The sequence below is a fragment of the Pagrus major genome, chromosome 8, assembly GCF_040436345.1.
Source record: "Pagrus major chromosome 8, Pma_NU_1.0".
NCBI lineage: Eukaryota > Metazoa > Chordata > Actinopteri > Spariformes > Sparidae > Pagrus > Pagrus major.
The window spans coordinates 21,404,160-21,430,752 of record NC_133222.1 but is presented as its reverse complement, the minus strand read 5'-3'; the positions used below and the strand labels follow the sequence as shown (position 1 = coordinate 21,430,752).

The following is a 26,593-nucleotide window of genomic DNA, read 5'->3' as shown; positions in this document are numbered from 1 at the left end:
TGTTTTTCTTTCCTGTCACAGATCATGACCAGCACTTCCTGCCTGAGGTGGTGGAGCGAAGCCTTCTCTCCTTACTGTTCATTCCACTCCTAGCTCTGGTATTCCTGCTCGTGTGGAAGGTAAGCTGACCTTGGACCTCTGACACTAAGCTGTTTAACTTCCTGAGCTGAGATATAACTGTGAGTGGCAAATTTTATTGTCGGGAGATAACGCTCTGTTCCACGGAATTTATGACAGCCGGCGACAGCCTTTTAACTTTCTGCATATGCTTTGCAGACTGTGTTGATCTGAGTTGTGTTGATTTCAGCTGGAACTGAGAACTTTGGCATTGAAAATTGTTTCTTCTCCCAAAACAGGTCCGATCACGGAGGAACGAGGAGGATCTTCAACAGAATCCTGGAGAAGATGGACTCTTCACAGGAACAGAAGGGACTGCACCTCCACTAGATGCTGAAATAACAGAAAAGTGAGTTGCTTATTTCTCTTTTACGAGCATTTTAACAGGAATCTTTTCATTTGCCTACGACATAGCACGTAGAATCACCATGACCTGGATTACTGACCTTCATCAACATTATTGAATCACTTTTTGAGTATTTTCTCTCAGTGGTTTTGTGATATGGATCATTTTAAGTTAAAAGCTAGCACTTTATCAGAACATCGGAGAATCTGAATGGTGTAAATGGATGAGTGAGCTGCAAAAACCCTAAAGGTGCAATAGGTAAGAATTTTAGAAAAAAAAATTCAAGATATAACCAAAAAACAGAATGTGATGCAGTACGAGTTTTGACATCATGTCAAAGACGTAGCTGTCATTAGCTCGTTAGCACAGTTAGCCGTGCAGTTAGCAGTTACTCTTACGTATGTCACCTTAAAAGTACTGCAGATAAAAGTGCTATAAAATGTAGCCATATGCTAAAATAAAGTCAACAAAGAATAAGTATCACAACTTGAGAAAAAAGCAGGAGCACTTTGGAATGACAGATATACAATGGAACTTTTGTTTTAATATTTATTAGCAACCTTGTGCTTTCTTCAAACCCTAGAGTAGCACAAGATTAATGGAAAGAAGATCCAAACAAGCTATTTAAGCTATTTAAGATGTTCCCAAGATAGCCTTGATGATGTCATCAGTGTTGTTAAATGGTTTTCAATTTTTAGCGTAATTTTTTGTGCCAAATTAAAAAATAAAATTAAAAAAATCCGTCTCTTGTGAGACCCCAAACTTTATGAAAGAACGCTACTAAATTACGAGTTGTACCCCTTAAATAGGGCCCACAGCACACTTTAACTCCGTGGTCTTCCCATGAGGTTAACCTGGCCCTGAATATAAGAGGTACATGCTTCGTAGAAAGAATCTATCATTGTAGACTTCTCAACACCTGCTCGAATGAAAGTGAACTTTTAAATTATTTTGTCCTAACAAGCTAAACTTACTTTGCAGGAATTCCCAAGCAAAACATTAAGCAAAGAAATGTGATTAGTTTTCAACAGCGAGTGACCCTGAGAGGTTTAACCTCGGCCGTCTGCACATCAGTCAGTGTCCGCTGTGGGAGGTGAAAATGTCTAATGTTTTTTTCCCCTCTCTCTCTCTCTCTCTCTCTCTCTCTCTCTCTCTCTCCCTCTCTCCATTTACAGAAACAAGTTGAACGTCATTGAAACAGTGTAATGCTTCTCTACCCTTCGATGTTCTTCAGCGTAATTGGTGAGATTTTTTATATCGCGTTAAATTAGAGCGACAGAAGAAAACTCTATTCTGAAGATAAAGAAAATCTTGTTTAAATCCTTGCGTGAGCTCTAAAACCTCTTCTCACACTTCTTCACAGGGCTCTACTCTTTTCTCCTGTTGGTGTCAAAAGGTGATGCAAAACAAACATGAAGCTGAATTCCATAATGAGATCTCCGAGGTAAAAGGCTCATTTTTGACTGCTCTCCAGATTCACGATGGCAGATTCACAATGCCATGATTCTTCTGGTTAAACCACGCCTGCTACCGTATGGATAAGCTTGCCTTTCTTGTAAGCCTGCATTAAACCCATGCTTTTGAAAAAGACTGAGATTTTAGCAGAGAGAAACAACCCATACCACACCCCCACTTGGATTCTCTGGCTCCCGCGAATCGTCCAACCACAGGCAGACTGGCCATCGGGAGATAGGGGAGATATCCCGGTGGCCTGGTCGCTCTGTGGACCACTTGAGCAGTCCATTACACAAAAATGAGAGTGAGAGAGATGCGACGTCGACCCATATCCTCCTCCTCAACCTCTACCCCCCTAATCCCAGATGTCAGAGAACAGGAGTGCATGAAGAGGTGGATTCATAACAGGCTGGTTGTAATGGGCTGCTCAGGCTAAAAAAGTCAAGGGGCCATTTTTTTTGTCCGAGTCCGTCCCTGCTGCATCATGAACTTTTTGGGGAAAACTTTGCTTCTCACTCAGCGCATTACTACAGTCTGCCTGTGTTTCTGGGCCCACCAGTTCATCTTGAAACAAGCAAAGCAGAGAGTAACTGACACTGGTAATCTCTTATATGAACTGAGGCATGAATTACTACCTCCGGTGACCCTCACGTTAACCACATCCTCAACAGCTCTACAGTTTCCTCTTAGTCTGGGGTTTTCCCAAAGAATATAATGTAAAACATTGTAGTTCCAAGGTGTAGTCACATTGTCTGGTTTAGGCATGTACCAATGGGGGTGTGTGATGTATTTATTTATTGATGGCGGCACTGAGCTGCTGCTGGAAATGTTTTAAGAGATCATTTAAGAGCACCTCTACTAATGAGTCACATTTAAAGAACAATCTGTATACTAACACGTCATAAACCCATAAAAGACAGTCCTAAACAAATGACATTTCCTCATATGATGTTGTTGTCGGTATATATGACTCGGGTGATTTAGGTTGTGTGAATGGATTACATGGAGAGAAACAAATACACATTTATGCAAGATATGCTGCTTTGACTAACGTACATTTAGACTATTGAAATCTGCCATGACATTCTGCTCACGAGTATCAGGGATGACTTCTGTGGATACAGGATTTTTCTTCTTTTTTTTTTTTTAAGTTCATTCAGAGCGTAGGTGTCTGATACACGTAAGACAAAGATGGGCCTCCCATAGTAAATGTTAGCTCAACACTGCCTTTATTTTTTACTTATCTCACCTTTATGCTTGCAAGGCAAATACTGTTACAGGAGAGATTTTGGATGGCCATTTCTGTATGAGAGGAAAACAAATTAAATCACTAAAATGTATAAAAGGAATAAACTCAGAAAATAATTAGACTCAATATGCAAATACTATATGATGTAAAATCTTAAATGAAGCTATTAAATCTTGACTGTTCACTGAATGACCAAATATACTCACAATTCCAACCCATTAGTCTAGACTGTTAACTCACATGGTGTAATCTGTTCACACTGACTTTGCCTTTGTCCAATATCAGTGTTGTGCTTGCATAATAAAACCCATTAAAGACAATCTGACAAAGCTGGTTAGTGCATTTATCAAGATTCAAATGCTAATGAAATGCTGAAGGATGATTCCACTGGTGGTGAAACGTACAGACATGCACCTTAGTTGTTTTCACAATCCACAAAGCTCGCCACGTGGGAATGCCATGCAGACCTAAATATCAATTTTGCCTTAAAGTTGCGCCATAATACACTGTCAAAGGAAGTGCACTGTCATCTCCTTCACATACTGAACTGTCACACAATGGTATAACTTTCAAAGTCTTTTTTTTTCTTTTAAACAAAGCGTGGTGAGTTTTAGAGTTTCTTTCTGCTATACAAAGATCCACATGAAGGGCAGGGGATCATCTACTGGAAGTCAAATACAAACACTTGGCATGAGGTTGTTCAATCCACTTGTATCTAACTAAAGCAACCACAGAAGCCCTCAGGCTCATTCCAATGTTAAATCAATGTGCCCCTCCCCTGCTTGCTTTCTCTTATGCACACTGAGATCTTCTGAGAAGTTTCAGTGCTGGAGGTGCTCCTGATCTCAGTGATAACAGATCTTATCAGAGCTGTGAGGAGAAAAGGGTTTGAAAACATCTAAGTAGGGGGTCGACTCCCACAAGGCCTTGCCCAAACGCAAAGTGAAGTAGATCAATAATTGATGGTATTAAATCATTATCAAGAGTATTAATGACAATCAGTCAAAGAGGTAGGAGTGTAGACAGGGCACGCTGGCTGTGACCTTTCCCATCAGGCTGCCCTGCTGTGAACAGCTGACAATTACAACATTGCAGGACACAAACATCTGTTTCTATATCTAGTTTGAGTATTTCTATCATGTTTGTGGTCTTACATTGTACCATGTCCATTCTTGGTTTTGTGCCTTGTTTGATTAGTGTGATTGACTCCGTGTGTAAATGTCAAAAGCCTGTCTATATTTCCGTGTGGTAGCAGAAAGTGGAGAGATCATTACAGGGCAGATTAGAATAATCTCACCACAATAACCCAATAGATATGATCCCCAATCACTCTCTCTTTTTTACCAGTTTATTCTGCTTGACCTGTGCCCAGTTATGATTCAGACAGTCTTTTGGAAAAGAATAAACTGCAGTGGTTGTGACACTTCTGTCCACGCGTTACATTTTAGCCTTTGTGACCTTTAGGAAACACTTCAACTGGTAACTCTGCTTGTTTCATGTGTATTTGGGACTATTTGTTGGGAAATTTTCTTATAGGACCCAAGAGTATATTGTGCAAAATTGAATCTGTGTTTGAAAGAAAAAAAACAAAAAAACAAAAAAACAGTATACCACATTGGTGTTCATATAGTTCAGAGCAACAGTACCTTTCAGCATCAATGGCTGGAATTCTTTGGTGTGGTAAAGTATTGTTTGTTGTGTTGAACTGCAAGATAACCTTTTTTATTCAAAAATGCATTTTTGAAGAAAACACACAATTATTATCATTATTATTGGCAACATATTACCTGTGCCATATTCTCTATGGCATTTTAGAGCTAAGTCTGTGTTAGAATGAGTATACCACATTGGTGTTCATATAGTTCACAGCAACAGTACTTTGAACAGGAATATCTTTAATAACTGGTGTGGTAAAATACTGCTGTTTTAAAGCTTTTAACCAATTATCTCTATTCAAAAATGCATTGTTGAACAATATTCGAGCATACTATCTATCTGTCAGTTTAGACCTGAGACTCTTTAGATATCGCTTCTCTACATGAAGACTATTACATGCAGTGCCCAGTATTCTGACATACACACAGGCTAATCGAGCCACACACAAACTAACAAACAAGGTATACTATGTCAAAAGTTGCTTTTTATACATAGTCTAGGAATATCATGAGCTGCAACAGGTCTAAGCTGTGAACAAAAAAAATAAATAACATGGTCTCCCATTTTCCTGTCCTTGCGAGAGCCTCAAACAGTGTGTATGTCTGATGCATGGAGGCCAGAAACCGAGCAATTTCATGCATTAGTCGAGAGAATGACTGCCCTTAAATACTGTTCCTATGTGGGTTGTTGTGTGGTCTGAGAGCGAGCAGAGCTGCATCCTGAACAGTGCTTATGGGCTCGAGTGATCCAATCCATCCCACTTAAGTGGGTGAATCAAATGGCTCTAGGCAGGAAATAAGTCTGGGTGCCAAAAAGCAAATGTAATTATTGCCCAGTTGGTATTCTGGGTAAAAACTCTACTGTATTCTGTATTTTTGTATAAATGTAAAGAAACATATATGAGATATGAATAAAGTACACGTATCCAACTGTTATTTATTGGTTTGTTTGTCATTTTTTTAGGAATTTTGATCAAGCCTTTCTCTTTTTCCAAAGTGGGAATCAAACTTGGGGCACACTCACGTTGAAAACGTGCTTTAGGTAAAATAGCTCAGCTGCAGACATGTTATTGCCTCAGGGAAAGAAATCTACAAGTTTCAAACTGCAAGTGAAACCAAGGGGATAGTTTTGCACATACCAGTATTTCGGGAGGACAGAATTGTCCCCACCAAAATGTTTGCAAACTTTTTAAAATTATATTTGTAGTAAAGTCATATTAGATAAACAGTTAAATCACTGAATTGAATTTTAGGAAAAACATTGCCCTATGTATGTATGTATGTATGTCAGTTTTGATCAGCAGAGAGAGTTACACCAGCTTTACCCCGATATCATAGCCAGCTCATAATAAAAAATGACTATTTATTTATTTAAGTGGATTGAACTCCAGGACGAGTCTCTCACATGCACAGCAATATTGAATTGAGTTGTGGTACTTTTATTATCGCAGTATTGGCTATTTGCTCTATTGTTTTGTTTGGTTTGATGGTGATATTTTCTATTTCAAACAATTTTATAATTCCTGAAAGAAAAAATGCAGCCCTTCCTCACCAGAGATTTAAGACTTTTAAACAACCTTTTGTTTTGTTTTTTCAAAATCCAATAATGAGAATTTAGAGTTTATCCAACAAAAGCTTTTGCTCCTCAGCAAAATGCTTTTTAAGGTCTTTTTTCCGCTTGACTGCCTTTTTAGCTAGATTAATTTTCTTAAGTTGTCACATTTCATTCACTAAATCACACTGAGCTCCAAGGATAACTTGGGAAAAACTGCCAAGAACAATGTGTCATGAGTCAAGTTGGTAAGTTAATAAAGAGAACAATGCTCTCTCTTAAAAACTGGTAAATCACATCTCTCACCCTTCAGCTCTCCCAGAAGCATATAACTGTGAAATGCAAGTCCCCCTTGACCATGGTTTAACAAAGCAATAATAGATACTTGGCCTCAGTCAGCCTTCTGTCAAAGACAACCTCACAATGTTGCCAATATCACACAGTTTAACACAACCTTGAGTATTTTATTAACACAGAGATTTTTCTTAGTTTTGATAAATTGTATTTCTTACAAGAAAGAATGTGGCATGCTGTGACTTTTGCTCTTTGATTGCCAGTACTATACTACTTTCTACATCCAATCTGTTTCATAACTTCGGGGATAATGGTTCTTCTTCTTTAATGGATAGAGATGAATAATAAAGATGCATATTATAATAAATATAACTATAACTATATTTATACTATATTTTGATAAAATATCTTTTATATTCATAAGTATTGATTGCATTATGAGTCCCTCTTCAATTAACCTCATAAAGCCAGTTCAAAATTTTTGCTTTCATTGTCATGGTCTGGAGACCACTTCAACAGGTGAACCTATATCCCGGAAAAACATATGCAGCTTATTGTTTAAAGAAAAAGTTCTAAATCCCTCTAAATTATCCCCTGAGTAAATCATGCTTTACCTTTGTTGCAGTGAACGTTTGCTGACATCAACAAGAACGGAAGAGCTCATAATGAGCTAATGGATATAATGATAGACCTTCCATCATCAACCCATTCTGGACAACATACCAACCAAACTCCTGTCAGAAGTGTCCCAAACCTGCTCTATAAAAACACAGTTTACGCCAAATTCCTCATTTTTTGGAAAACAATTTGGAGAACACTGGTGAAGGGGATATGATTAAAACAAACAAACAAACAAACCAAAAAAAACATGGCATATGTCAATCTTTTTCGTCAGGCCACCTATGCGATGATTGCAAAGAATGTTAAGCTCATAAGTGCTACTTTAGTCAATTGCAGCATTGTGGAAATGTTTTGCTGCATTTACAGACTGTTCTGGACTTGTCCTTTGGTTGTTTGACTGACAGAAATGTATCAATTTCTCATTATTTCTGCATTGAGTAAGTGCGGTGTACCATGAGGCTCAGTTATTGAACATTTGTATTTTAGGAATTTTCAAAGTTGCACATTTGAACATCAAACTGTAGTACAGACTGCAACTGTGTATTTGCCTTTTCTAACACATCTTCACACATATATGACTGAAAAGGTTGATTGACACTGACTCCCAAAAGAACGATATATCACTGTTACCAAAAAAACATAACTTGAAGCCTACCACTGCTGGGCATACTGTACCTGCGTTGTACACTCGTAGTTTGGATGGATTTAGACAAGAAAACTACTTGGTTATGTTTAGGAAAATATTGTGGTTTGGCTTAAAATAGCTGTTATGTATTTTCAGTTAGGTAACATACGTCCCATGGGTGAAAGACCTGTGCTTGTTTGACCCAACCATCCTTCCCCATGCAGACTTGTTGCTCTTTATACTACTACGCCTGACTTCCTCCTTTGCTGCTGTAATAATTGCTATGGCCACTAGAGGTTGCAGCCTAACAAGAAACATAAATAGGGGTCGTGATAAGCTGCTCTCCCAGCTGACCTATATGGTTTGTTTTTCTGATGAGGACAGTCTGGCCTTTTCATGTGATGGTTTTTGTATTGAGAAAATGTCTGCCACAGTGTCTTTTTTCATACTACCACTGGAGGTGCTATTGTCAGGATTTTCAAATTTGATACGTAGTGACTTCACCACATTTTGTCCAGACACTGACATCACTTTTTATCAGCTAAATATTCAAACATAGGCACTCAAATGTTTGTTTTACTTGGCCAGTGGTTTGGGATTTCCATAAATGTTCTTTATCAACTGTTTTGTGGATGCCAAGGACATACATCACACTGACCAATGTTATGATTTCATCTTCGCTATCAGGAAACAACAGGAAGGCTGTGAAAAGTCCATTGTTCACAGACATGTTACGATGAATGTGCAATTGTGTCACTTTGAATGGGCATAAGAAAGCATGATTTTGGGTGCTGTGTGCGACGTGACTCCAACAAGTCAACTGACGTCAGCCAGTAGCATGTAGCATGTGTCAGTTTAAGGAATCACACAGAACAAATGATTGGTTCAGGGGCACTCCCATGACCATGAGTGATTCGACTGCCAGTTAAATAATTATGTCCTGGTAGCAGTCGCAGCTTCAAGACTTCAAGCTCTTGAACACGGGCCTTAGGTTTTTCCCCTGGTGCTGTAAGAGGAAGCTGATTAGAGATTCTGATTGTGGTCATGGTTGCGACGAAACAGAACGAGGAACCATGGCTAAAAAAATATTAAACAACTTTGGCCTTGAGTGAGAACACGTGAGAAAAAAAGAAAAAAAGAAAAGCATGTCATGAGTTAGTACCCGTGGCAACAGTTGTGTCAGAGCACTTGTATGAACTCCAATCCAGGCAGTGTTGAAAACAAATCAAGCACGCTCAGCAAGATCCCTCCCTTGATTAAAATTTAGTTTACCAAAGTTTACAGGGTGCTAGCAAAGCAGATAGGACCCAAGGGTTTGATTGTGTAGGGCATATCATATCCATGGCTCACTGCTGGGCATCACTTTAGAACAGGAAATGACCCCATAAAGACCCCAGCCACTGTGGAAGTAGTTCTCTTTGGTAAGCATGGCCTTAAGGACTCTCTCTTGACACTAACTTTCATAATCTCCCTGGGTTGTACCTCACAGCCAGGAGCTGCCACTTTCCTGTCATTTCCCTCAGATGACTCCCAGCTGCACAAACCGATGAAGGACGAGCATTTAGCAACCAGAGCTTTTTTTGTTTTTGTGACTGTACGCCAGCTGAACTTGGACCCCAGTGTGATGGATCTTTGTGCGAGTGCACTTGATGGATCAGTCCCTTATGTACTCATGAATGCGACTTGGACATGTGTTCAAAAAGGAGGTTGTTTTTTTATATTTTGAAAAATATGTTTTCAGTCGGGCTTTTTCCCCACCAGTTCTGCTTTAGATAACAGCTCTGAGAATGATTAAGAGCAAATAAGAGCAAAGTACTCTATTTGACAAACAGCAGTTCAAGTAAAGTCACTTTGAAAAAGGATTTACTTTTGGTCTAATCCAGAAACAACAATGCGTGCAACTGTACAATGGTAGCAACAGCTTGAAAGCCTTCACAGCCAACATGCCAATGGTTAATAAACTCAATGAGACACCACAACCCTCTGACAATGGCTCAAATACAGTATGTTTTCCTGGAATATTCACTTATAATACAGAAATTGTTAATGACAAAAATAATTTGAGGCTGTTTGTAATAATATTTATTTTTTAGAAAATTCACTCAAAAGTTTGAAAGTTGTCCGGCCAACTTTGTGCAAAACAACATGCTCCAACCCTGTTTGTTAAACAGAGATCTGCCACTTGATCCTAATTCGTGCCAACATGAATATTGTTCACCAAACATTCAAATTCAAACCTGGCAGGCTAAGACATGCCGCTACTAATGATGTAAGTTTACAGCTTCAACATGTTTCGGGGACATATTTCTGTATACTTGTATTGTTAGTCTTGCATTGTTGTATCTACCACTGACACGTAGCCTAGTGTAATATTGGTCCTTTTGGTAAAGGGATCAACAAGCCAAAATTCAGGTGTATAAACTTTAGACAATGTATCTGACATGCCAATTGCCTGTTTCTCCTGTCCATCTCACTGCATTTTTGGAGTATGTTTAGCCAACCCAATCATGTTTCTGCAAAATCACAGATAAGTTAAAGCTGGATATTTCTTTATGTTGTAACTCTGCATTTATTGAAGTTAAATTTCTTTTTTTGTCACCATGTGGTGCTTATGTTCTGTTTAGGTTTAGGCAGAAAAAACATTTGGTTAGGCTTAGAAAACATCATGGTTTGGCTTAAAATACCAGTTTTGGTCACCACACTCATGGATGGAGATGCTCCAATTTACCGTGGAAAAAAAGCTGGTTTTGGTCACCACAAACACTACTGGAAATGTCCGCAGCTCTCTTTGAAAAACACCAGGTTTTGTTGGCACTAAAACCACTGGAAATAGCTACTGGTGTCCTTAAAAATATCCAGTAACGATACCTGCAGTTAGCCCTCTGCCTGTTTGTCAGCACTTTGTTGGCCTGTAATAACGGCACTACCTTCCCCTCCACCTCCTGCTGCAACAGGTGGCTTATAAGCGTATAATGTGAACGTGATACGCATGTTTGCATGTCAACATTAGATATATCTCTGGATTACTGCTAACATAATATCCTGGAGACAGGGCTGGTTTAGCAGTGTTTCCATTATTCATTTTTTTACCAGGAAAATCTGTTGAAGTTGGATGTTGAAAATAATTTCGGGGTCGTCAAATACTGACAATTTGGGTTGGTGGTGCACGGCATCAGTGGTCAATAAATGTAGATAATATCTGATTGGAATTTCTCAAAATTGTTTGTGACATTTTTATCCTACAAAGACGTGGAATTGCACTGATTGTTTTCTAACTGAAACCCTCATGAATAGTCTAAAACAGTGTTATTTACCGTAATTTAAGCCTAAAATACTTAACATTTAAAAAGCAAATCCTTCAGGGTGAATGCCCAGCCCAGTTGCCAGAATGAAATGTTGGCAGTAACAATTATTGGAACTCACTGATCTGTTCACATTTGTATTTGTCATTTGCACTATATTGACTTCTTTTTTTTTTTTTTTTGCTTCTGCTGTGTTTGTGGCAACAAAAGCAGATATTTTAGGAAAAAAACATGATCTTTTCCTAACCCTAACCCCAGCCAAGTGGTTTTTGTGCCTAAACCTAACCACACCGAAAGCAGTGTTGTACATTGTTGACATTTATTCTGATGATTTGTCAGTATTTGATCGGAACTTAACACATTTGTCTGGGACACCGAAATGGAACCCTTGATGATTTTTAGTCAAAAACAGGGTTATTTAACATAATTTGAGCTGGAGATATGTTGAATTTGAAAAGCAGATTCTTTAGGGTGAATGCGAGAAGAGCAGATGAATGATCACTTTTGGCTGTCATGTAACTCTTCAATTCCCCTGCTCACTGCAAGTATCAGCATGTGTCACACCTATTTGTGCACATTTTTCTCACATTTGAGACACATCTGACTCATGTTTACGAGAATGGCATGTGGGTGTGCGTTTTGTCGGGTGCGTCCAGGTGTGTATGTGCACGAGCCGAGGTGTGCATGTCTGTGGGAGGGCCGGCAACAAGAGAATCACTATAGGCAAATGCAGTGACAGGGTGTCATGAGGGTTGTGAATGCCCTGCTCTCTGGCTTCCAGTGTTGACGCATACATTAACAACAACACACACATACACACACAAAAACGCATTATCCACTCTCTTGAATGCGTGACAAAGCTCTTTATCGTCATAAACTGTCTTTTTTGTGCTTTTCCCCTCCTACTCTGTCTGTGAGTGTGTGTGTGGGAATCAGCACAGGACCCTAGTCACAGGTCAGGGGCTCTAAGGTTACTAATAGCCCACACCAATAGACTTGTGATCCACGTCTTGCCCTTTATGGCGCTCTTCCCTGCGGCCAGAGGAGAATGCTTTCCCCCCCAGGTGGAGAGCGTGAGGCTGGCCAGCCCCGTCCCGAGAGGACGTAACAGGAGGCTTATCAGAGCGCCAGGCTGTGCTGTAATACTCCTGTGAAAGGTCTTTCAGGCCGCCTCCCAATATTGATTTTTCTGGGCAGGAGGGAAATGGAGAAGGCCCCCCTCAGAAGCACTGGAGCTGGAGAGGAGGAGGAGACAGGTAGAGATAGAAGGTGAGGAGAGGAGGGGGGAGGGAGTCGGAGAAGAGATAGGTTTACCCATCCGTCGGCCATATAGGGTTAATGTTATATTTGTGTCCGTTTATGTAAACGAAGCACCTTGGATAACCCGTCCACCACAGACTGTTTCCTATGGACTAAATGCAGGTCGCAGACCAAAGTGTAATTAGTTTTATGATTTACCACCCTGGCACGGACCATTCATGAATATAAGTACATTGAGTTACGGCTGCAGTCTGAATTCCTCTCGTTCTTTCAGTTTGATTCCTCCTGCATACAGGGCAGCAACACCGCCGTGCACGCAACCTTTTAACTGCTTTCACTGACCTGAGAATTAATGTCATTGCTGCCATAAATGGACCAGACAACAGCATATTTCATGACCACACTATCTATCTTTCTATCTATCTGTCTATCTGTCTGTCTGTCTGTCTTCAACATTCAATTTTATTGTTAGTTTGCCAAATTAGTTTGACTTCTCTCTGGCATTTACCATACCATGACATTTTCTAAGATGGCTATCTTACCGTGAAAATATCATTGCAACCCTACGTTCCAGTTCGTTATCTGATTGAGACAGGAGTTTACTGGAGATGATGGATATTGAGAGCAGGAAAACGGGGTTGGTTGTAAAGAAGAAAATTTGAATGGTCTTACTACCAATGCTACTGCTGGATTAACCCAGAAGATAACTGCTAAATAATCCTGTGATTGCCTTATGATGAAGGGTGCACCTGACTGATGGTGTTCAGTTTAGTCTAGCAAAACACAGAGAACCTGTCACGGTCATAGCACAGCACCACCCTGGTGGTAAAAAGTGAAAGAAAAGTCTCTACTTCCTAACCAATAGAAAGCATCCTGACTGGAAACATCACAAACTGGCATGGCTTGTGCACGACCCAGGACAGGACGGCTCTACAGCGGGTGTTTAAAAGCACTCAGAACATCATTGGTTCCCATATACTATACTCAGTGACATTAGTGAAGTGAGATGTCAGCACAGAGCCCTAATGATACAAAGAGACAACACCAACCCCAGCTACAGTCTGGTTACTCTGCTGCCATTTGGCAAAAGATTCAGAAGTATCTACTGCCGTACCACCAGACTATGGAGAAGCTTCTTTCCTCAGGCCGTGAGACTCCTGACAAACCACAATTTGGCTTCTGTTGTACAACTCTGTGTTGTAGTATGACTATGATTTTTAGAAAAAAAAACCTTATTGATATCAGGCTATTCATTTGAGCCTGGTAGCCCAGAACATGTAAGAAGTCCATGGTCCCTTACAAATAAATCAATTTCTAGGTAGAATTAAAAATCTGTGTAAGCATCATATGTGTCATGGAATTCATAAATGAACCCAAAAGAGTCAGAAATGTGACCAGAGTGAATGAAATGGCTCGGCAGAGACAGTGGGAGACTGAACAAAATACTGTAGAGACAAACAGACAGTGATAGAGGGAGATGGATCGGCTCCGTGGGAGGAGGTGACCGCAGGGAGGCGGGGGGAGGCGTGCGGATGAATCGGTCAGACAAGGGGGCCTTGAGAGCTCTTGTTCTGTGTCACCTCAGTGGGGAGCGAGAGTGCGCGACGATTCCACCCCCGTCATCTGATCTAAGGTCACCCCTCCACAGTGTGACTCCTGAATGCTGCTTTCAGGCCTGTTCAGCTCTACTTGAGGATGAATCACTTAACTTCAGCCTTTTATTTCTGGAGTGGATCCCGTTTCTATGCAGCCGCGCTTCCGCTCCAAAGGGAACATTGGTCAGCGCCTCGCCCCCGCACAAGGTCTGCCGTAGGTTTGATCAGACCATCTGGTGAGCTGTTATATTAATCAGAATGAAGAATGAACCACACAAGAGCTTCCATAATGTTGGACAATATGCTTTGTACTGACTTTATTCTTGTGCTTACCCCTTGTGTATGCAACTACAGAGACATACAGTATGTTTCTGCGCTCACACACCTGCTTCTTCAGGCACATGTAGTTTGAAGTCTCTTGAAAGTCTTGCCTCCTCTGTGTCCTTGAAAGGTCTTGAACAATATTCAATATCCACAAATGAAAGAACACATTTTTGTTCACTTTCCAGACTTTTAAGAGTAATGCAATAGTTCTGCCAAAACCAAATGTCTCCCGCGGGGCACTTTATTTGCAAATGCACCGACAAAAGGACTTGGATGGGTGTTGCCATATTATCTAGACTTGAATAACGCGCCGCTTCCCTATTCAGTCTCCCTTTTGACTGATTTCAAAGGGGAAACATGATAATACTGAAAGCTAAAATGCAAACAAAGGCTATCTCCCTCTTTTAGTATTATGACATGAAAGACACCTGTTCTTTCTCAGATGCGGCACAAAAAATGTGTAATGAATACCATAGATAAGGACAGCATCATCTGGCAGATTGACTTGGAGATGCTAACGTCTACAATGTAATATACAGTATGTCCAGGCTCTAGGATCTATGGCAGTGTAGTAGCTTTCTGCTAAATACCAACTAAAGTCCACTTAAATAGATTTGCTTGTTAATGTAAGGTTGCTGACTAAGATGAGGTTACGTGACTCACAGTTGGATCAATTATGTGGTATAGATGAGCATGAAACACTTCCAATTGACTCATGAGCACAAATGATTAACGTTATGAAATATCGGATGTGCTACCACAGAATGTTGAATGTCTTCTCCCAAATGCGTGACACTAAAGTTTTGAGGCTTAATTACTTAAAGTTGATAACAGTATTGGGAAAAATGACAAATCTGCATCTAAAACCAAGTAACATTTAATGACTCAGCAACCATTAGACCTTGTTTTGTTCATAAATTCATCAACGAGACACTGAATTTGTGATCACTCTGATTCACGGCCTTTTCTCAACTGCAACACCAGCTAAGGCAGATAGGTATTGTGGGGTTTGGTACCATCCAGCATGTCTAAATGACTTAAATATGATTCGTCAGACATCGAAGTTTGTATAACAGACATGTTTTTTTGGCACAAGATATTCAAACATGTAACCTTTTGCCACACACATTTACTTTTATTTCAGTCGGCTGTGGTGGTATTGGATTCCCAATGGTATCATTTTGTGGTGGAACAACAACGCCAGGAAAAAAACCTGGAGTAATCTCTAAGGATTTGGGATTCTGCAACAGAGTTGTGCTGTCAACAAACTTCTTATTTTTTTCTCACTGAGGGGGACATTGCGTTGACTTGCATTCAATCCCTGGAGACTAACAGTGTTTATACTGCATACTTTACCCCAACCTTAACCAAGAACAAGTGTTGCGCAGCAAAACTCAAAATCTTACCATGTGGTTCTAATTTCTAGTGAAAATATCTAAATACACCTAATATAAAACACAATCATTTAACAAATAACATTTCAGTTATAGGGCTTATTTCAAGAAATCTAAATAAGAGTATTTTCACTGGTTCCATGTTTTACTCTCTCTTAAGAACACTGATACTAGATGATTCTGTAAAGATCCTGTACAATGTTCAGTGACAACATTTTTCTATATATATCCAATGCCACTGTTGGTGAACATTATACATGTAAAATTGGCATGGTTAAGGTAAGAGAAGGTTTGTGGCTACGGCAAAAAAAAACTCTGGTTATGGCCTACTTTCCACAAAAACTCTTTCATTAAGGATTTAGAAACATTGTGATTGGAAAGAACACAGTTGGTACTTCCCAAGTTGACTCAATCATCGCTGTGTCCTTGGTCCACCATGTTGCAGGCCATTCCAAAGTTTTTATTTCCAGAGTGAGGAGCCATGAGAGGAAAAGAAAACTTTCAGGTGAAATGCCTCTACATCTGGCACATTTCAACCAGATGGCAGATGTCGCTTTCTTACTTGTTTTTTTTATTATTATTTTTTATTTGACTATACAGTGATCAGTGCTTTTATGTAAACTTCTGTCGAATCACATTCACAGTTTTGTTGTTTTGCACTGATAAGACATGAAGAAGACATGAGGTCTACTACAGTGACTGTTGAGAACATAAAAGATATTCAATAAAAGAGCAGGACATCAAAAAGGAATGTATAGGCTTCTTACCATGACAGCAGTATTCATTCTCCAATCAGAGAGGAGCTTTTGGGGAAACTGGTATCCATGTCAGAGTAGCAAGGAGGGAACCTCTGCTCCCTGATAAAGAAAAATGAATGATTATCCAATGTTGACCACAAAGCACATGATGATCCTGAGGAGCATTAGAACAAAGGTCCATAGAAGGATTTATCAAAGCAGCGACTGCAGAAAATCCATCAATGCATTCCACAGGAAATCGTAACGAGGGTTCAGATAAGGTGGCCCTTGGATCCCGGTGACAGCGTCAAATTAAATGATGTTCTGCTGCATCACAGCTAGAACAGCTTACCACTTATGTGCAGATCATGAATTCTGTCTCTGTATCACTGGGTCAGTGCCGAGTCACATAACTGAGGCTGAAATGCCTTCGGGCTACATGCTGCGGAATAAACTGTTTTTTGTGGAAAACACTTTGAGTGAGTTATATTTTCTTTCTGGTGAGCTTTTTAAACTCATAAAAATAAATCTTGTTACAAAATTTTTGCTTTGTGCACCAGTCAGAAGAATTTCTGTTGTGTTCAGACTTCATTAGTTGTGATTGCCAGTGCCACCATAAATTTATTCTTGTGTACGTCTTCCATCTAAAGGTCAGCTGCTGGCAGTGTCAAGCATGCATGTTCAGTCTGGAACAAAAACACTGTCACAGAAGCTAGAATCTCTGACAAACTGTGACAAACAGGGAAGGACGGAAGTGAATGGCCTCAGCTGGACTCGAAAGAAAAATGTTCCTCTTTCAGTCTGGTCATCAGTTTTTTCACAAGCTAAACTCTTAAAGGTGCAATATGTAGTTTTGGGTAAGAAATTTTATTCAGAAGAGAAAGATCTTCACTGACTTTTTAGGCGTAAACAATCTAAATAAACAAACTCTCTTTGTTTTCATGACTGAACAAACTGACCTTTATTTATTTTTGGCGGACCCTGCCACTTTTCTAGCTTCAAACAGTGGTAAATATTAAAATTCTGAGTTTGAATTTCTTCTCCAAAACTACATAGTGCCCCTTTAGGGTTGGAAGAATAATTTTATTTTGTTTGTGTAGTACACTTTCTCTCAGATCCAGTACAATTCATGATTGTAGCTACGTGATGCTATGGTTCTTCTTGGGAAGACAGTCTCAATCTTGCATGCAAGGATAACTTTAACACTGTACAGCCTGATCTGACCAAATAGCGTACGAAGAACTCCCGGATTTCTTAATATCTTGAGTCATGTCTTTTTGCGTAAACACCGTCCACATTTAGCTTTTTGAGTGTCATCTTAGGCACAAACATCATTGTGGAAAAAATGTAAGGTGATGGATCAAACAAACACAGAACTGGAGACACTTGTTCATATCCCGTGTGAAACCAAAAGCCACTGTTGACTTTAAGCTATGTATCGTACATAACTTACATTACCTATGTGATTTACAGTAAGTTAACATATTTTATAACAAACGGTAATTCTTTACTGCAACTACAAGAGGTCACCTGAATATGATGACAAGCAACGGTCATCTGACATCCTTTTCTGCTACGATGTTAAATGACAAAAACAATGCAAAAATGTATAACGTGTGAAATGACACACAAAATGTTCTTAAAAGTAGTTCTATTAGTCTTAGAGCTGACAGTTTGTGTTGTGATTTTATATGTGCACATGCTGTATCTGAGTGTACACATCTACAGGTTCTGATGTCAGATGTTTAGATGGTTAAATGTGATGAGTAAATACTGGGAAAAGTTGGGTTGATCTATCCTTTTAGACCAACAATACCACTAATTTCCTTTTGAATGTGAAAATAGAGAAATATCAATAACACTAATTGTCCAAAGTTCAACTTGTTAATACTGGAATAAGAGCACTGACAAAAAGCAATGATTGCTTAAATGCACTTTTAACAGACTCGCCCTCCTGACATGTTCCCTCTCAACGAATTCCTCGCATATTCTCAACATTTATTTTTAGACATGTACTGTAGGTCCAGACTCTCCGGGTTAGCATGGGAAGCTTGTTTGCATCCTTTCATGCATGACAGAAAAAGGAGACAGACCGGTACACACAAGTTGGAACACCCATATCAAGGCAGATAATAAGGCTCCAAAATAATCAAAAACATTCCAGTGGAACCATTTGTCTGCTTAAGGACAAACTGTAGCACAACAAGTGAATTTAAGATATTAAGATGATCCATCATTGATCCCAGAGGGAAATTGAGGAAAAGAGCAGTGAGAAAACCTGAAGCATTTCAAGAACCGAGCAGAAGCCTCAAACAGGTTCAATCTTCGCACTAAAAGGAAGCATGGTGATTCCTCACGAAGGTGCTTCTCTACAGAGTTATGTCCCATTTAAAGTTTACTATTAAAGCTGCTACAAAGAACTTTCTTTTTTTTTTGGTTGATTCCTTTGGTTCCTGTGAACACAGATGCCTCCTGTCATAAAGATTGATTTGGCTAGCACGTGCATTTGTTTTGAAAGCGAATGAAAGACAAATTATATAGTAGTTCTCTTTTTTAAACACAGCTGTTTGCAGGATGCCAATGAAGTATTGTTTCCATTTGTGGCCACTAACTGTCATATGTCAATGGTCAAAGAAAGTAAACTTTCTAGTGCCGTGTCAGACTACAGAGCCACTTCTTTCCTCAGGCTGTGAGGCCTCACTCAATTCGTCCTCAGCACGCCGCCATAAATAGTTTAAAGTTTTATGACTTATCCGACCTGGTGACAGGCATTAAAAATAACCAAAAAGAAACAGTCAATCTTCTCTCTGATGGTCTCATTTCATTAGTAAGTTTAGTAAGTTCATATGTTTTCCAATGAGCAGCATAATGCAAGACAAGATGACATATTAAACTAAATCAACAAAGAACAGGGTAACAAAGCAAACAAAACAGAACAAATTTACACACAAGTAGTATTTAACCAAAGTGAAATAAGAAACACTAAAACAGAAACAGAATACAGACCAAATTCCACATCAATACAACATAAAGAAAGCCATGCATTTTTATTATAAAAGGTAGTTTTATCATTCTGTTATTTCTTTCTTTGTATACACTAAAAATGGTAAATGGACTTGCATTTCTGTAGTGCTTCTTTCCAGTCTACTGACCGCTCAAAGCACTTTACAACATTTGTCACATTCACCCATTCACACACACATTCACACACTGATGCTCATCAGGAGTAATTTGGTCAAGTATACTTCGACTTGTAGCCGGGGGAGCCGTCCTTTCCTGCATGTCCAACCAGCGACCTCCTGATTACTGGACAACCCACTCTGCCTCCTGAGCCACAGCTGCCCCCCAAAAATGGAGAAACCCATCTCCTAACTTTAAAAAACCTGCATTATCTTTTTTTGTTTGTCTGTTTTACCCTTCACTGTTAATCATTAGATAACATACTTTAAACCAAATGCAGTACCTCACTGAAGCACCCTGAAATAACTTGTAATTCATTGTATATAAAATACAAGTATTATAATTTAAAAGCTCTCTGATCTTCTCGGACTCTTTTTCACACTGCTGCAGTTAATCACGTTTGTTCTCTTATCGTTTGCCACTGTGCAGCTCTGACACTAGAGAGTTAAATGTCTGACACAACAGAGCAGAAGTTAAAGGAGGGAGTCACATTCACTGATTCGGTTTTGCCACCTGAGGCTACAAACATTTTTTTAAAGTCAGACGTTAGTGTGAATCACAGGGTGAGTCAGAATGAGCTGATGAATGTAAATATGTCACACACAAACGCCCCCACACATTACACAGGGACCAACCTACTAAATCCATCATCGGGAGATCATAGCACTTTAATCTGCAGAGGATTATGCTGCAGGAGATTAAATAAGAAACGTCTTGGCAAGAACCCCTTGCAGAACTCGTACTCCTACTGATGTCATAGACTCATGTGGCAAAAACCACAAAGATACAATTCAGTTACAATTATGTGTACTGTTGAGTAACCTTCAAACATCAATCAAATGAAGTCACAGTATGGGTGTTTTTTTTCCCACAAACTCAGTATCCAAACTGTCAGGCACATTGATGGTGCATTGCTATCATGAGGCAGCAGAAAGTGACTAAAAAACTATTTATTCGGACTTTATCTAAGGTCAGTGGAACAGCAATTTTACTGCTATCTAAGGTCCACAGTGTCCACATCCATTTTTTTCATGCAGAATAGCGCTGGCTATGTGCTCAGGAGCCTTGAGATGAAGTGTTTGTGTGCCGAGAGAAAGAAAAGCTGCACACGCGTCTTGTCTCTATGACAACAATATCTTAACAACTGCCACTGTATGCTTGACACTGTTCCTTTGCGGTTTACTATCTGTTTTTTATTTGACACCAGGACATCAGAGCAGGGAGGATGAGGGTGCATGACGTGATCCATAGGAGACAAAAATACGTTGAAAAAAATATGTCTCCTTTTTTATGGAATGGCCTCCCACTAGATATCAAAGAAGCTACATCCACTGCAATTTTTAAGTCCTATCTTAAAACATACCTCTTTACCCAATATTTTGGTTTAGACTAATTCTTAACTGTTTTATCATTTTCCTCTGGTGTTTTACTATTGTTTTTATTGTCTGTTATTATTGTACTTGATTTTATTATAAAGTGTATTGAGACCATGTACCATGGTGATTTTGCACTTTAAATAATAAATTGATTGATTGATTGATTGATTGATTGATTGATTGATTGATTGATTGATTGATTGATTGAATAATATAACCTAGGTCAGGAAAAAGAGAGAGTGACGGTGACTTCATCAGCGCCTTTCTGAAAAGTTGAGAGATTTTCATCGCGGACGTAGAGTTCTCAAACAAACAGACGCTGGGCGCTGCACCTTTTCTCTGGGTGGTCGCCTGCTGCCGCAGACGCTCACTCCTCATTTGCAACAATTGAAAAAAGACACTCAGAAAAAAAACGCTGTGTGGACACAGGCCCCAAAGAGCACATTATTCAGACAGTAAGATGCACCCACATAGACGGGTCCATAACACACACTCTTCTGTAATGTTTAGAGAGGCTGCCTTCAGTTATTTTAAACGTTTTGATGCGCACAGTAATGTCACTTTTACAATTACTGTGGCCCATTTAAGCAGCAAAACTAAAGGCCGTGGTTATAAACGTGACAGGACTGAGGGAACAGAATTAATAAAATAAAATCAATAATAAAAACCTGATGCATAACTTTACACAAACAACCTAAACAACAGTACAGTGTGGGGGTCTGTGGCTCAGGAGGTCATCCATTATCATTACAGGTTTCTCAACTCCTCCTATCCACTTGTGTGAGTGTGTGTGTGAATGGGAGGCAAACTGTAAAACACTTTGTAAGCAGTCCATTAAAAGTGTACCTTTTACTGTGGCTAGGAATATTTAGCATAGACACTAGAGGAGGTTTGACGTGCTCCATTGGCTACGAGGCCAATGTATACGAGGTGTACTCCACATGGGCTCTGTGTCCAAGCTTCATTTCTATGTCCGCAAAGCCTCAAGAACATTTCCTCTTCTCTTTATTTCTCTTTATTTCTCTTTAAACATCAATACTTTAAGATCTCAGCAGGCAGTTGTCTTTGTTGTCAAAAGATCTGAGACAAACTCATCAGACATGGAGTCTTTCCCTACCGTGACCCCTGTCTTTCAAATAAACCCCCTGCATTCCGTTTATTGACCTGCTGCTGTCTGCAATACGCCCTGCAGGAGATGCCCTGTTGGTCTGTTGCACAGCTGGACTTCCACCATCTTTCAAGTTATCCCACCCCTATTCCACCAATGAGCCCACCCCTAACATTATCTCTTAAATAATCTAAGCAGTTTATTTAATTTATGAAAACCAGAACGTAAAGACTGTTTTTATTTATATCTCTGAGCTGTACATAGATTGTGCAGGACTAGAAAACATTGAAAAGCCATAATCTGGTGAAGCTATAGCCGATGATGGTAGAGTGTATGGAAACATGCCCACATACATATGGATCGGCTGTTAAATTTGGCATCATCTGATTGTTCCTGGTCTCCCAGCTCTCTAGGGAAATAATTGACTCAGTGAGTCATTCAAAGATGGTTGCATTGAGGTGGGTAGGATTTGGGTTAATTCAATTTTAAACATTACCAATAGGGATCAATTCACAATGCAAAGAGCATTCCTGCAGACCCAATAAATCTTTAAGATAGTGCATTAACTGTGACAGTAATGACTAATCGCCTGAGGCACCAGGTCATTGAGGAGATAACTAAAGTTCTTCTTTCTAACTTGCACAATGCCTCCTGGCTGAGTTTCATCTGAGTAAGATCAGTTATCCAGTATGTCTGCGTCTTTGGCATGAATCGAGTTGAATAAATCTAAATGCTCAGAGCTCCTTTTGCCGACAATGAACACGAACAGGAGCAAGACAAATGAAGCAGCTGTGTATAACTGTGTGTAATTTAATGTTTCCATTTAGTTTCTGCTCTCATACCACTTTACAGAAGCTAAGCAGGTAATTGTGTAACAGTAGATAGTTTGTTTACCAGACAAGAAATACAGGTACCTCGATGTGGTCATAGCACATCAAAGACTTCAAGGTTTTATGTCCTTGATATGTCTTGATAATTGAAGTATTAAAGAGAATCTGCCTTAAAATGTTTACGTTTATTTTCTGCTCTTACACAGATTTACAGTGGCTGATCAGGTATACTGTATGTTGGAGTAGAGTAGTGTCTTCCCGGACTTTTTTGGAAAACAGGTACCTCCTCTGCAACACAGGACACATGTCAACATGTTCAGAACAAACAGTTCCTGAGGCACACCTCTATTTTTTATTTGCAGTATTTGTCAAGAGTTCACCCTCCTGACAGTAATCAGGCCTCCACCAGCATGAAAGGGAAACCTAAAAGATGTTATCATGTGATTGTTTGATTGAACTAGTGAGTGATGAGTCACCTTCTTTTGACCTTGAGAAAAAGTTAAGTAGTAATTCCCAAAACACTTGATTGACAATGGGACATCAGAGCAAGGGGAATGTGGGTGTTGATTTTGTTCATTTGACTCTTTCATGGATCTCTAGACATCCCAGGATTCACAGCCAATTTTATCTCGTTACTTGGTTTATTTAGATTTTGTAACAGGGATGTTGTGGGTTTGAATCTTCATGATGTGTCTCTTGCAGCTCTTTAGAAACAGTTTCTGATTTTACACCCAACAAAGGTGTTAAAAGGTGTTTTTTTTTAATTGAGTAAAATGTGCTTCACTTACGTAAGCATCTGTGTCTTCTATTTGGCACTGTCAATGCTTTTTGAGGGAAGAAAGAGTGTTGTCAGATATCCTCATGTCACACAAAAATTATTATTAATTACACCTGCTGTCAGGCTGGTGTGTATTTAACCTCTCCTTACTCTCAGCTGTTTGCACTGATGGTGATCTAGAGATTAGGTGCAACATTATATCCTGGTGCCTAAGCCTCATTAGACCATAAGCATAGCATTGTCACAACATAAATTGAAAACTGAACGTAAAGAAACAAAGTTGCAACATAAAGAAAGCATCAATATATATACATGTTTTGCAGAAACCTACCAGCAGTCAGTAGTGTTCAATATGTATCCAACACATAAGTGTATACCTCTATGAACCGAACTGGAGACTTTTCATATTTTCTCCAGAGTAATCCAATTTGAAAATCGAGAGACAACAAGGGCTGTCAGACGGGAGAGAGACAAGCTGGCAGCTATTAGGACAGTGTGGGACAAGTGGGTAGAGCAACTTCCACTACTCTATAACCCAGGCCCTAATGTCACAGTGGATGAAAGGCTAGTGGAATTCAGAGGTCGCTGCCCATTTAGGCAATAAATGCTTTCCAAACCAGCTAAATATGGCATAAAAAATTTTCAAAATGTAAAATAAAATCTTAAAAAAATCAATATCGTGTAAAACTATTGTATTTTATATGTAGGTCTTTCCAATGTACATTAAAAAAAGTTTTAACATGCATTTTTTATGAAAAACGAGTGAATTATCCTCATTGAACCATGATCTGTGAGAGGTAAAGAACACCATTGCACTAAATATTGATTGAAATGGTTAGTAATGGAGTTAATAACGAGATATAAACAATGTTTATTGGGAATTTTTGGTTTCTGACACTTTTGGATAATTAAACATGCCCCGGGTCAAATTGACCCAGGAACATTATTGCTGTTCCTGAGAAACGAACATAACAGGAGGGTTAAACTCAATGTGCTTTACATTAAATGGGCATCAACATCCACCCAGGGACATACATAAACTGTACATATACAATACAAACAATAACAATAGAAAACAAATGATAAAAACAGTAATACTGAAAACAGATGATAAAAACAGTAATAGGAAGCAAGCAGCCAAAATGACACAGAATAAAAGCAAAAAAACAGTAATCAAGGCATACAAAGTAAAAGCAATAAAACTAACATATATTGATTTAAGAGAAAATTCATTAAAAGCAATGGAGAACAGGTGGGTCTTAAGCTTAGATTTAAAAGTAGACAGCACAGTCTCCAGCCTAAGCTCAGCTGGCAATGTGTTCCGCATTTGGGCAGCATAGAAGCTAAAAGCACCATGTTAGGTTTTGACTCTGGGAACAGCCAGTTATCCAGAACCAGCTGACCTGAGAGGATTTGTACTCAGTCAGGAGATCTGCTAAGTATTTTGGGCATGCATCATTCATTGATTTATGGACAAGCAAGCAAATTTTGAAGTTGATTCTGTGAGAAACTTGTAGCCAATGCAGTGATCTAAGAACTGGAGTAATGTGCTGAGCTTTTTTGGTCCTGGTTATCACCCTGGAGGCAGCATTCTGAATCAGCTGAAGCTGTCTGATTGCTGATTTAGACAGATTTACAGATTTGTTCAATGCACTGTTGAGGGGGGTCTAATGAACCAAAGTCATTCGGTGACACAGCTGGGTAAATTTGTGTATCATCTGCGTACATATGATAAGAAACAGTGAATTAAAAAAAAAAATAAAATCAACTAATTGAAGTATGTAGAGATTGAACAGCAGAGGTCCAAGAATTGACCCCTGCAGAACTCCACACGTTATTGGGGGATGCTCTGATGTGTAGCCACCAACTGACACAAAATAGTCTCTGTCTTGAAGCAAGGACCTAAACCAGTGTTCCAGTCTGTCAATAAGTATGTTGTTGTCAAATGCAGCAGTTAGGTCGAGCAAGAAGAGGACAGAGACTTTACCAATATCTATGGTGAGATTAATGTTATTGAGAACCTTGATAAGAGCAGTCTCTGTAATGTGGTGAGGCCTAAATCCAGACTGGAAAATGTCCAGATAATTATTTACTGTAAGAAAGCAGCTGAGTTGTTTGTAGACAACTTTCTCAATGATTTTACAAAAAAATGGCAGGTTGGATATAGGCCTGTAGTGGTTTAGTATAGATGGATCAAGGTTGGGGTTTTTTAAATGTGGCTTTGTTACTGAGGTTTTCAGGGCTTAGGGAAGATCCCTGAAAGCAGTGAACTGTTGACTATCTGTAACCACAAACATACATGCTCTGGCACATAGACACAGACTAACTAACATAACAAGCAATGTTTCCAGTGTCAAAGTTGGGATAGATTTGCACTGCATTTTCTAACATCCCCCTGACCTGCAAAACCTACTTCAGTACAAACACAACGTCCTTAGGCAGTGATTTTAATACCTTCAAAGCCAACTTCAAATGAGCTGGAACATGTTAGTGGTTGGGGGCCCATAATCTTTGGAACAAACAGAAACAGAAACATTGATTTTGTTGGGTGATTTTTGTTGCTTTCTGTCACTTACCACACTTTAAGCTTTGCCACTTTAAGAAAAGTGCTACATTAATAATACCATGTTTATTTTGTTTGGAGATTCTTCTGATTTCTTTTGAATTCCTCTGTGTTATGAACAAGGAAACATATTATCCTTGGATTCCTTTTTATTGCGCACAGCACATATTCACATCATAAAGTGATGTTGTCTGGGTGGCCTTAATTCCCCCGTAGAGAAGAAAAGTTGAAT

The 26,593-nt window shown here is 39.3% G+C and overlaps 1 protein-coding gene across 1 annotated transcript in view; it reads left to right on the top strand.

Annotated features, from left to right (window-relative positions):
- Window positions 1-5,758, top strand: part of kitlga (kit ligand a) — a 33,628-nt gene extending 27,870 nt beyond the window's left edge. Inside the window, exons 7-10 of the mRNA XM_073472703.1 lie at window positions 22-119; window positions 357-466; window positions 1,639-1,705; window positions 1,827-5,758. Of these exons, the coding sequence (XP_073328804.1) occupies window positions 22-119; window positions 357-466; window positions 1,639-1,669 (239 nt within the window). The 3' untranslated portion in view covers window positions 1,670-1,705; window positions 1,827-5,758. The remainder of the gene's footprint in view (window positions 1-21; window positions 120-356; window positions 467-1,638; window positions 1,706-1,826) is intronic.
- Window positions 5,759-26,593: the final 20,835 nt, after the last annotated feature.